This window comes from Pipistrellus hanaki (assembly GCF_964339955.1).
Source record: "Pipistrellus hanaki genome assembly, chromosome: 8".
Taxonomy (NCBI): domain Eukaryota; kingdom Metazoa; phylum Chordata; class Mammalia; order Chiroptera; family Vespertilionidae; genus Pipistrellus; species Pipistrellus hanaki.
In genome coordinates this window covers 58446152-58457698 of record NC_140510.1, presented here as the reverse complement: position 1 = coordinate 58457698, position 11547 = coordinate 58446152, and the positions used below count along the sequence as shown (strand labels likewise).

Here is an 11547-nt window from a genome sequence, read left to right as displayed (position 1 = left end):
AACACTGGAAAACTGCTGGGCAGCATCTTCAGAACCTAAACACTATCTACCCTCTGACCCTTAGAGTTAGTGCACATGTTCACCAGAAGACGTGTGCAAGAATAGTCATAGGCGCTGTATTCATGAAAGTTCACCCCAGAAATAACCCAAATGGACATAGATAGATAAATGGATGAAATGGATAAAGGAATGGATAAGTTGTGTCATATTCAGCAACAAGAATGAATGAGCTATTGCCACATGCAACAAGGTGGATGAATTTCACAGGATGTTGAACAAAAAAAGTTCATCTCATATGGTTCCATTTATTTGAAGTTCAAGTGTAGACAAAATGAATCTGGTGGTAGAAGATAGAATGGCCCTTTGGGGATACTGACTGGTGATGGGGATGGGTAGTGTTTACATAGGTGTATGTATCTTTAATAATAAAAGTATAATATGCTAATTAAACTGGACAGCCGAAGGATCTTTCGGATGTCCTTCCAGACAGACGACCTTCCAGACAATCCGGGGCTTCGAGGGCCCAGGCAAGCCATGGCAGCTGCGAGGGCTGAGCCCTTGGCACGGATTTCATGCATCGGGCCTCTAGTATCTGTATAAAAGTTTATCAAGTTGTAAACGTAAGATTTGCATACTTCACACTAGGTTAGTCCTCACAAAAACAAAACAATAAAACCAAAACCAAGAAATTTTAATGTAAATATAAGTTTTAAGAAATTAAAGTGAGTGGACCAGGGGCTAACTGATCAGAACTGAGATGGGAGTGCTGATGAGAAGGGAGCCAACTGAGGGGCTGCTTTCTGGGAGAGGGGAGGCAGGATCAGGCTTGAGCAGGGGGGGAGGGGAGCAGGACCAAGGCAAGCCCTGAGGTTGACTTTTTTAAGAGCAGTGGGAAACCAGGAATGTGAGGGAGGAGGGTGATGGCAGTATTTTCTGAGCTATTGGGGGGGGGGGGGGGGGGTGTTAAGGGTAGTAAGATAAAAAAGGACTTTTGGTGACTTTTAATTGTGTGGCTAAGATATCTGAAAGGCGGGGGCAGCTCCCTGGTGAGCAGGGCTGGGAAAGGCAGGGCAGCAAGGGCGTGTGTGGGACATGTTATGTTAGAGATGCTTATTAGGCACCCGTGATGCTATCAGCAAGGCAGTGGGCCATGGGGCCAGACTTGGCCCCAACACATTACGGGCATTTAGGTGGCATGTCAAGTCCAGGCTTTGAGGCCAGCCTGGGCCAGCCCAGCAGAGAGCAAGACAAGGACATTTAATGAGAAGCTTTTCTGGAAGGAGATGAGCACAGACAGGCGGTTTGGATTGAAACTGCCTAAAAGTGCTTCCTTAACAAGCCCACTCCCAGCCGGGCATCCAGAGCCCGAAAGTGAGCAGAGCCTGCTGCTCAGTGCCGACGACAGCCCAGGGCGAGTCTCCTCGCCTGGCCCTGGGCACTGGGCATAGATTCATGGGCCCAAATACAACCCACTGAAACAGAGTGCCCAAGACATCTGCATTTTCCAGTTCCCATGGAGGAGAGGGGGCGGGGGGGGGGGGGAGTTGGGAGAGTGAGGAGGGAGAGAGGAGAGAGAGAGGAGAGAGAGAGAGAGAGAGAGAGAGAGAGAGAGAGAGAGAGAGAGAGAGGAGAGAGAAAGGGTGCAATTTCCTCTTTCCCCTCTGAGGGTGGAGCTGCTCCAGAATTCAGGAAAGCGGTCTGTTCTGTTAGCTCTGCTGTGTGTGTGTGTGTGTGTGTGTGTGTGTGTGTGTGTTGGCATGCATGGGGGGCGGGCACGGTGTCCCAGGAGGACAGAGTTTGCATTGATGAAAACCCTTCCCAGCCCTTTGATACCTCTTTCCCGCCGTCCTGAAGTTAACCAGCTCAGTCCTCGGTGCATCCCGCTCGCTGGCCACACTCATTCGGCCCAGGATGGCATTCGGTCTAACCCTGCGCATGGCGCTACTGCTCCTCTTCGGGGTCCTAGCCCCTGCGGTGCTCACAGGTAAGGGTGCTCCCTGGCTCTGCTGCCAGAAGTCTCCATGGCCAAGAATCACCTCGAGCCCGGTTCCCTGGTGCCCAGGGGGCAGACGCCCTGCACAGAAGATGGGGCAGCCTCCGGGGCGAGTCGGCGGAGGCTCCTGTGAGACAGATGGCCGCAGCTGGGAACTGGTGTCCATGGGACGACGGCCCTGAAGTGGGCCAGGAACGTTAGTTGCTTGGGGGACAAGGGGATCACTCCTGTACCTAAAATCTGAAGGCTCCCAGGTCGAGGAGTGAGGAGGGGGCACCAGGCCCGGGGTAAGAGTGAGGAGGGGGCACCAGGCCCGGGGTAAGAGTGAGGAGGGGGCACCAGGCCCGGGGCAAGAGTGAAGAGGGAGCACCAGGCCCGGGGCAAGAGTGAGGAGGGGGCACCAGGCCCGGGGCAAGTGGCTGAGAAGCCAGACCCCCCCGGCCCCTGGACAGAAGACCCGGTCCCTGCCGTTTACTTTTCAAACCCTGCATGCCTCTCCCTGGCTGGCTTTCTTTTAAGAGCGAAGCCCCAGGAGCTAGTCCTGTATCAGGAAATAGTTCGGGGTTAGTTCATGGCCGGAGACTCCTCAGAAAACCGTGAGGACGTGGGACTTAGGCTCTGCACGGAGGCCAAGCTGTCTGGGTCTGGTGTCCAGAGAGGATAGCACGACAGTCTTGGGTGGCAGGCTCTCAGGCCTCAGCCCAGGCTGGGCATGGCTGTGGGGCCCCGAGCTGGGCTGGCCCAGGCTGGCCTCAAAGCCTGAAAGGAAAGGCACACCTGGGTTCCGGGTGGTCTTTCTCCTGGAAGAAAGTGATCTCTGCTGGCCACGGCGTGGCCAGAGAGCAGTGCTTCAGAGCCCCGGGTGAGGGTCCTGGGGTGGAGACCCTCCCTGCAGCGTGGGCTCTGGGGGAAAGTCCACGGGTCTGTGGGGAGGCACCTGGAGAGCAGGTGAGTGAGCAGGGCCCTGGGGAGAGCCCTGTGGGGACGGCCCATTCTCAGGCACCAACGGGGGAGTCCCGAGTGATGGCGAGGAGCCTCAGATGCCTTGGGGAGAACCTAGCAGCCTGGCTTTGCTTCCTGTCCCCCCTCATCTGTACAGGGTGACAGCCACGGTGCCTCTGCCTCCCTCACTTTCAGACACCAGCTTTCAGGATGGGCCAGGCACAGGGGGTGCTTAGTTCCCGTCACTGACCGCATGTAAACGTCCCCAGCCTTCCACTGGGTGCAGGGTGGTCTCAGGGCAGAAGCACCCCTTCACACCTCAGGGGTGGTGGGAAAGGTGCTTGGGGGAGTGACCGAAAGTGCCAGTGGCATCTCCCATGGTCTGATCTTCTTGCAGACTCTATACCCCACCCCAGTGAAATGCTGCTCCCACGGGCGGGTCCGGGCCCGCCTGGGCGCTCTTGTCCAGGTTCCTGCACTCCGTGTGGCCAATGCTGCCGGCCCAGGCTGCCGGCCAGAAGCTCTGGGCCACGCTGTGCGTCCACAGCCTGGGTCCTCCACCACAGGAATGCTGGAGGGGACAGCCTCATGTTGAGTGTCACCGGGATCTCGCGTGGCCTCACCTCCTTCCACATGTCCTACCAAGAGGGACAGGCCGACTCCTCTCGGGGTTCTGGCTGGCTGTCCTCCCTCCTGCCATCCTGGGAGGCGTGTACCAGGCCTAGCAGCCCACTGCCCGCTGCTCGCTGGGTGGGGGGTCCTGGAAGGAGCGGCCCGCTGCCCTCCCCACTGGTCGCCTGTGGCCACAGCTACTGGGGCAAGGGGGGCAGGCCAGGTTGAGCGGGCGGGAGGCCAGGGCAGGGATGAAAAGGCCCTTCATGGCCGTACAAAGGCCGTCTGTGAGCACGGGCGCCTGGCCTCGGGGCCCTGTGGTCAGAGTGAGCACTAAACAAACTTATTTACCGAAAGGCAGGGCGGCCGGGGCGGCGGGGCTGGGGGAGAGCCCACAGTGCCCAGGCCTGTGTCACGAGGCCCCAGCCTCCTGGTTTCCTTGGTCGGAGCACGAAGTCGCAGAGCCCTGTTTACTCCGGGCCTTGCCGTGTGGGCCCTCACATCACCGTGGCTGACTCACAGCTCTCCCCACAGGCCCCTGGGTCCCCTTTCCGTGCCTTTGCCATGCCGGTCCCCTGCCTGGCATTCCTTCACCCCTGCTCAGACGGGGCAGTTGCTGGCATACTCCTGAGGACTGCTTGGGGGTGCCAGGTGGGAGTGTGGGTTATTGCCTTTAAACCTTGTTTTCCCCTAATATGACAGCAAACTGAGAAAATTCAGAGGCACAGAGATGAAGATGAGAAAGTGAGCTGGCCCTTCCCTGGCAGCTGCACCTCCTTCGCTGGGGCCTTAGTGCAGACTGCCCCTGGGGCTTCCGCCTGCGTGGGCAGGGAGCTGGCTAGCCCTGGGGCTCTGCTGCTTTGGCACAGAGGAGCCCTGGAGCAGCTTTGGGGGGTCTCCCGAGAGAGTCCGCTGCAGCAGGCAGAGCACATGGAGCGGCCTGGCCTGTGTCCGGCCATGTAACTCGTGCCAGAGGGAGGCATCCTGATGATGACAATGACAGCATAGTTACTGTGTGGCTGTGAGAGGCACAGTCCAGCCCTGCTCCTCAGGTCGGGAAAGTGAAGCAGATGGTGAAGTCAGCCCGTTCCCTGGGGGAGAGCATGAAGGGGCAGGGTTTGGAAGCTCCTGGAGCTTCAGGGACTCTTAGGCTTAGCTCCTGGGGCCTCAGGGACTGGTTGGTCTTGGTGAAGAGGCTGGAGCAGGGACGAGGCAGCCTGAGCCAGTGTGTCCGACAGGGAGGAGCCAGCCTCTGTGGGGAGCAGCAGAGTGAGGCTGGCCACTGGGGAGAAAGGGAGAAGTTCTGGGTGCACAGCCCAGCCCAGCCGCCCTGCTCAGGGGGCCCACTCTTCCCAGAGATGGCTCCTGGGCTCTGGCAAAGGGCAGGGGTGGCTAGCTCCAGGGAGTAAGCCATAGGGCCTGCACTTCTTCTGAGCTCAGAGTTGGTTCCCCTGATGCCACCCAGGTTGGCTGGGCCAGGTACCCAGGAGCCCTGTGGTGGCATCCCTGGCCCGGTGCCCAGCAGTCAGAGGTGAGCTTCGGCCAGCAGCGGTGGGACAGGGCGGTGCCTGCCTGCCGCCCTGTCTGTGGGGAGCTAGTGGGAGCCAGTGGTTTCTCCATTTATCTGGGGAGACAGACATTTTTCAAGCCCTAGACCTCACTGTCTGCCAAGCAGTGGGTACTCTCGGGCCTTTTCTCTGCCTGCCCCCAGGAGCCTGGGTCAGCATCCTGGAGCCTGGAGCCACCTGGCGCCTGGGACCTTTCCTGGCAGCTTCAAGGCTATAGGCCCCTGACCTTCCAGACAGGGACAAAGGAGGCCTGACAGGGTCGCTCTGTCCCCCTCACAGAAATAACGTCACAGTTGGTGGGGCCAGGGTGGCCCCAGACCCAGTGCTGTAGGTGAGCCTTGGGCCCCGCTTTGTTGCCACACCAATGGGTGCTGGGGCCTTTTGTCCCCGGAGGCCTCCCTGCCAGGGGCATTTCCTGAAAAGGGGCACCAGCGTGGGCAAGCGTTGGGGAGTGGGACAGTTGGTTCCTGCCTGCAGTCCAAGCCCCTGAACTGAACCCAAGCTCCCGGGTCTGGGAGAGGCTGCAGGGGCAGGGCTGGGGGGCCTTATACAATTTTATTGGGAGAAGACTTTAAGTTACAGAAAAGTTGCAAGAATAATCCAATGACCAGTATACTCTGCACTTAGATTCACCAGTTTCCAACAGTTTGCCATATTTGCTCTTCCTGTCTCTCTCTCCCCACCTGCCTATCTGTCTAGATGCTGAACCATTTCAGAGTTAAGTTGCAGACACGCCCCTTTGCGGGGGCCTGATGCGGTGGGGGCCAGACATGGTGGGGAACTCTCTTTTCCGTGTCCTGCACGGAAAGAGAGATGGACGAACCGGTTCTAAGTGGAGGCGGCCAGGGATTGAGAAATATTAGAAATAAAGAGAGAAGACACAGAGACAGATTTTAAGCTGGGAGCTGGGTGGGCCGCCATCCTGTCTGCTGGAGAGGCAGGAAGAAGACAAGGACCAGGATGACGACGACCCCTCCCAGTGCATTTATTTTATACCCCCCAATACCAGGAAGTATCACCAACTTATTTGCATTCCTAAGCAGGCCCTAGCATGCCTGGATTTACATATGTAGTCCCGCCCCTGCTGACACCTGGGCTGATATGAAGGCCAAGCTGACAACTTGTCCACCATCTTGGGGAAACATGTTCCCAAGGTGTGGCTCTGTCTACACCTTGAGTTCAGATAACGTAATTAAGGAAAATTGCCCAGGTGCCTTCCCAGGCAGCCCTCTACACCCCTTTGCGCCTAAATTCGCCCAAGAACAAGGGGATTCTCTCACTTGTCCATATGGGGAAATGAAACAGATGCAGTGCTGATATCTAAACCACAGCCTTACTCAGATTTCACCAATGGACCCGAGCTATCCTTTATAACAGCCCCTAAATGCAGTGTATGTTCTGGCCCATCCGGAACATACACTGCATTTAGCTGTCACCTATCCTTTGTCTCTAATCTGAAACAATGCCTCAGTCTTCCTTTGTCTTTCATGACCTTGACATTTTTGAAAACCCAGTTATGTTATAACTGACTCCAAATGTGGGCTTCCTTACGAATTGCCCCAGGTGGGCACTGTTGGCGGGAAAGGCCCGGAACTAGCCTGCATCTTCCCAGAGCATCCCTGGGTCGGTCAGGATCAGGATGGCGGGAGCCTGGAGCCCGCCTGCCGACCTGGTCCTGGGTGGCTGGGGCCGCCTGTTCAGGAAGGATGGATGGGCCCAGGAATGGGTGGTGCTGTGGGGCTCCTCACCAAGATCCTTGGGCGGAGGGTGGGTGGGTATTGGCATGAACCGCCTGGGGCCGAGCTAGGGTATAAGGCTGGTGTTATCACACAGACCTCTCAGCCTTGTCCCTTCAGTTCTTTGGGGCCCCTGGGTACCCGAACCCTTGCTAACCCCCACCCATCTATACCAATAAAAGGGTAATATGCTAATTAGTCCAGGAGACTGGACATCTTCCTATAGTCTGACTTCCTTCTGGACAAAGCCATGGTGGTGGGGGCCGAGGCACAGGCAGTTGGGAGCCATGAGGCCAGCAGGGGAGGGTAGTTGGGGGCCATCAGGCCAGAAGGGGAGTGGTTAGGCAGCAATCAAGCCGGTAGGCAGGCAAGTGGTTAGGAGCCAACAGTCCCGGATTGCGAGAGGGATGTCTGACTGCTGGTTTAGGCCCGATCCCCAGGATGGGGCCTAAACAGGCAGTCGGACATTCCCCAAGGGGTCCTGGATTGGAGAGGGTGCAGGCTGGGCTGAGGGACCCCTTTCCTCCCTCCCATTCCCCACTCCCCCCGCCCCCCCCTTCCCCCCCCCCCATGTATAAATTTCATGCACCAGGCCTCTAGTGAGCAAAGAAGGGCTCCTGCAGAAAGGGCTGCCCAGACTCTGAGGTGCTTATTGAGTCTCAGCTTGTATGGGGCAGGGGGATACCACCCTTTCCTGGGGTTTCCCTTACAGACCACCACCTGTTCTGTCTGCAGACAGTCATGTGCTGGGCTTAGTTCCTTGGGGTAGAGAGGCCCCTTGGGCTTTGAGTCTCAGACACACGTGGCAGTATGTGGGTGCTGGGCCCCATGTCCTGTGGGCTGCATGGCTTCACCCAGGTGAGGGCCAAGGAGCAGCAGGGCTCTCAGTTGCCTCGCCTGTGACATGGGAGGGCTAGAGTCGTGCTGAGCCCCAGGCCCCCGAGGACAGTGCCACCTCCCCGTGGGGAGACATTCCTGGAGGCAGCCTGCGCCCAGCGCCTGTTCTTGGCCTTGCAGCCGAGGGCCCGCAGGAGCCCGTGCCCACCCTGTGGAACGAGCCGGCAGACCTGCCCTCGGGAGAAGGCCCCGTGGAGGGCACCAGCCCTGCCCTGGAGCCCGCAGCCACCGGCGCCCCGGCCCCCACCGCCCCGGCCAGCCCGGAGGACAGCACGGCGCGGGAGCACCTGGACCCCAGCGGCGGCGGTAGGAGGCGGCCCAGGCTGCGGAGGGGGCCTGGGAGGGAGGGGCGGAGGGAAACAGGGAGGGAGGGACGGAGGGACGGAGGGAAACAGGGAGGGAGGGACGCAGAGGGTCCCGGAGGGAGGGACGGAGGGGAAGGCGGGGAGCCAGAGGCCGGCGGCCGGGCTGACCCTCGTTCTGTCCTGCAGGCTCGCTGGGGCCCGGCGCCATCGCGGCCATCGTCATCGCCGCGCTGCTGGCCACCTGCGTGGTGCTGGCGCTCGTGGTCGTGGCGCTGAGGAAGTTTTCCGCCTCCTGAAGCGAATAAAGGGGCCGCGGTCCTGCGGGCGCGCCCGTGTCCTCCGTGTGTCCCAGTGTGCGTGTGTGGCGGGCGGGCGGGCGGGGGCGACCTGTGACGCGCCTGGGTGCACGCGGCCGGGCGCCCGCAGGAGCCCGCGTGCAAGCGGAGCGGAGCGGGGTGCACCCTCCCGGCCGCCCCGGCAAGTGGGAGGCCAGGCGGGGGAGGGCGGCCATCACGGGGACGCCTAGTCTACCCCAAGGAGCTCCAGGAGCTGGAAGGGCCGAGAAGTGAAGCCCAGGCGCTGTCACCCTGGCCTGGCCCCCCACCCCCAGCCCCAGGTGGCCCCCAGGCCGAGCTTCACCGCAGCCTAGGGCCTCCAGGCGCCCCACCCCCACCCGCCTCCTTCCCCCTCCTCCCCAGCTGGGCCCTGGCTCTCCGACCTTGCTCATGCTCTGTCCCCGCGCTCCCCAGGAAGCCCAGCGTTTATAATTTGGAGAGAGATTGTAAATACTGGCAGACCAGCCCTGGGCGCAGCAGGGAAGCCAGAACTGTGACCTGCCCCTGCTCCCGCCCCAGGGGCCTTTGGGAGTGAGGAGACCCGGAGGAGAGACTGCAGACACCCTGGGCCCTGGGCGGTCCCCAGCAGGTGCTGGTGGCAGGGAGCTGTCCCTCCTCCTCTTCCCACCGTTCTCTCTTCAAGTATTGGGCCTCTTTGGTTTCCCTGATCTCCTGGCCACACCTGTTCCTGGGTACTCACTCCAGAGGAGCTCACCAGGTCCCCACAACACTCTCCCCAAAACACTTCATGGGAAACAAGTTTCTGCTTATAAGGCTGTTATGAAACAGACCAGTTTTCATGAAACTGTTTAAATCACATAACCTCCAGTGGCTAAAGCCCTCCTTAGAGCAGAGGATCCAAGTCAGCACACGGCTTCCCAGCTTCAAAGAGAGCTGGACAAGGGCCAGGACCACTGGAAGACTCCGCCACTCCTTACCCCCTCCCCCCCCCCCCCCAGCAGCATGGGGCTCAGAAACGGCCCCTCTTACCCTTCCCTCAGTCCCGGGGCCTCAGGTGTGGCTCCGGGACCAGGCGTGCAGCACAGAGCATCAGTCCCTCCCCAGGTGAACAAATGTGTTACGAGCGTGTGCGTCCTTCAGGATTCATGCGATTCTCAAAGGACCTGAGGTCTCAAGAGCGCAGAGTCATGCCCGTGGGAAGAAGCCACGAAGCCCCACTGGATCAAAGCCTCCGGCTTCCAATCAAGGCCCTGTTCTGGTGCAGAGGGAGGTGTGTCCTGGCAGAAAGAGCATGGTCCTAGGCGAGGGCTGGGTGGAGTCAGATTCAGGCCGGTCCACACTCCAGGACCGAACCAGGGGTGATGGTGGGGTGACTGTGGGGCCAGCTGGGCTGGCGGAGGAGCTGCAGCCTCTGGCGGGAAGAAGTGCCCAAGGGCACGGACTGGCCGGCTGGGAAGCCCCAGCCCTGTGCCTGGTGTCCGCTTCCCTGTGGGACTGCCACACAACACCTCAGGCCACTGCGGTCTTCCCATCCCCTGTTCTCACTTCCTCGGCAGCAGAAGGGCGTCTCCCACGCCCTCAGACGCCCTTTTCTGTTTCTGGAGTTCTTGAACAGGTGAAGGGAGGCCCTTCCCCTGGCCGCTCCCTTCTCCCCTAGAGGCCTCCTCAGCCCCCTCCTTCAGGGCATACCTCCCCCACGGGCCTCTCTCCCTGCCCAACACCGAACGCCTCATTCCTGTGTGCAGCAGGGAAATAAAGAGAGCGTCACCTCCTTTATTTTATACATGATGCTTCTTTTAATGCAGCCAAAACATGGTATTTGCTTTTCTTAGGACCACAACTGATCAGGATGCAGTGACTAGTTTATTTCTTATAATACCTGGGCTCCTTAAGGGGCCAGAAGACACGTTACATCCAGCCCATCAGGGAGCCAGAGGGGGCCTGGGGCCTCCGCCACGCGCTGGTAGGCCTGCCACGAGGCAGGGTCTGGCCGCGCACCGGAGGCCGGAAGAGGCCGAGGAGGCAGTTGGTCTCTTAGTCTTGTAAATTGGGGACCAGAGGCCGCTCATCAAGCTCATCAGGCAAGGGCAGCCCATCTGCATGCCTGGCGGATTCTAACGGCTTCCAGGGCAGAGAAGGGCACGTGCAGGGGTTCTTTGCACCTGCCCTGGGCCAGGGACACCCGGGGTCTGGGGCTTCTTCCAGGGCTGGGGGCAGGCCCCTGGAGCATGCCAGTCCCCGCCCACCCCCTCTCAGAGACAAGAGGGAGAGGAGGTGTAATACTGTTTAAAATACATTTCTCATTTACAAATGCATCAGAGGAGAGACGTGGGCACCGTTTTTCCAGTTTGCAAGCAGGGGGCTGAGACATGTGCACGGTCACCACGTGGCAGGGGTGAGGGGCCAGGGTGACCCCTGCACAAGGTCACCTCCCTCCAGAGCCCCTCCACGGCCAGTGCGTCTGCCCGCCAGGCCCAGCTCCCACCTGCGAACCCACGTCCCCCTGCTGGCCCGGGGGCTGGGGGAGGGGTGTCACTGCCGGTTTCGGCTGCCCAGCCTCCTGCGGTCCTTATTCTGACTGCGCTGAGGGTCGTCCATCTTGTGCACCCGGAAACATTCCTTGAGGTTTTGGGACCGAATCTTGGGATTCAAGATCTCCTCAGTCATGTTGCTGGGGAACCAGCCTCTCTCCTGGTCGTGCAGACGCTCACCGAAGATCCATCCTGCACGGGGAGGGCACGGGGAGGGTCAGGAGCTCCCGCAGGGGCCCGGCTGAGCCCTCCTGCTGGCACAGGAGTCCAGTGGGCCTTCCCAGAGGAGCCTGCTCCAAGAGCCCCTGCCGGAGACCTCAGATTGGGTTTGTCCCCCATAGTCTGGAGCGGCACTGCCCGGACTCCCTCCTAGGGAGCACGGTATGTGGGTACCGCTGTGACGGAACCAGCTAGCTCTGTGCCCCAGTACGTCCCAAACGTATTGCCTTTGGAGCCCACTCCCAAGCACTCAGTCACCCTAAGCTGTCCCACAGGAGGTCGGGGGTCCCCAAGGGTTTTCCCCGTAGCAAGAGGCATCCCAGGGGCCGGTGGGGGTGATGACCGGCTGGTGGTTTCCGGGCCTGGAATGTCACATCGCCCTCTTGCTGGGCATCCCTCTCTGAGCCTCCCGAGGGTCGGGTGGTCAGCGGAAGGTGGCTGTCAGGAA

At 60.0% G+C, this 11547-nt stretch overlaps 2 protein-coding genes across 3 annotated transcripts in view; one reads left to right on the top strand and one right to left on the bottom strand.

Moving 5' to 3' along the window:
* Positions 1–1805: 1805 nt before the first annotated feature.
* On the top strand, positions 1806–8405 carry SNORC (secondary ossification center associated regulator of chondrocyte maturation). Its single transcript, XM_084892470.1, has 3 exons — positions 1806–1984; positions 7869–8054; positions 8240–8405. Exons 1-3 carry the CDS (start codon positions 1912–1914, stop codon positions 8347–8349), a joined length of 369 nt encoding a protein of 122 aa, XP_084748596.1. The 5' UTR covers positions 1806–1911; the 3' UTR covers positions 8350–8405.
* A 1697-nt stretch (positions 8406–10102) lies between these two features.
* The window catches only part of NGEF (neuronal guanine nucleotide exchange factor), a 92845-nt gene continuing 91400 nt past the window's right edge, over positions 10103–11547 (bottom strand). For both annotated transcript variants that reach the window (XM_084891815.1, XM_084891816.1), the window contains one exon: positions 10103–11072. In XM_084891815.1, the coding sequence (XP_084747941.1) occupies positions 10882–11072 (191 nt within the window). In that variant the 3' untranslated portion in view covers positions 10103–10881. The remainder of the gene's footprint in view (positions 11073–11547) is intronic.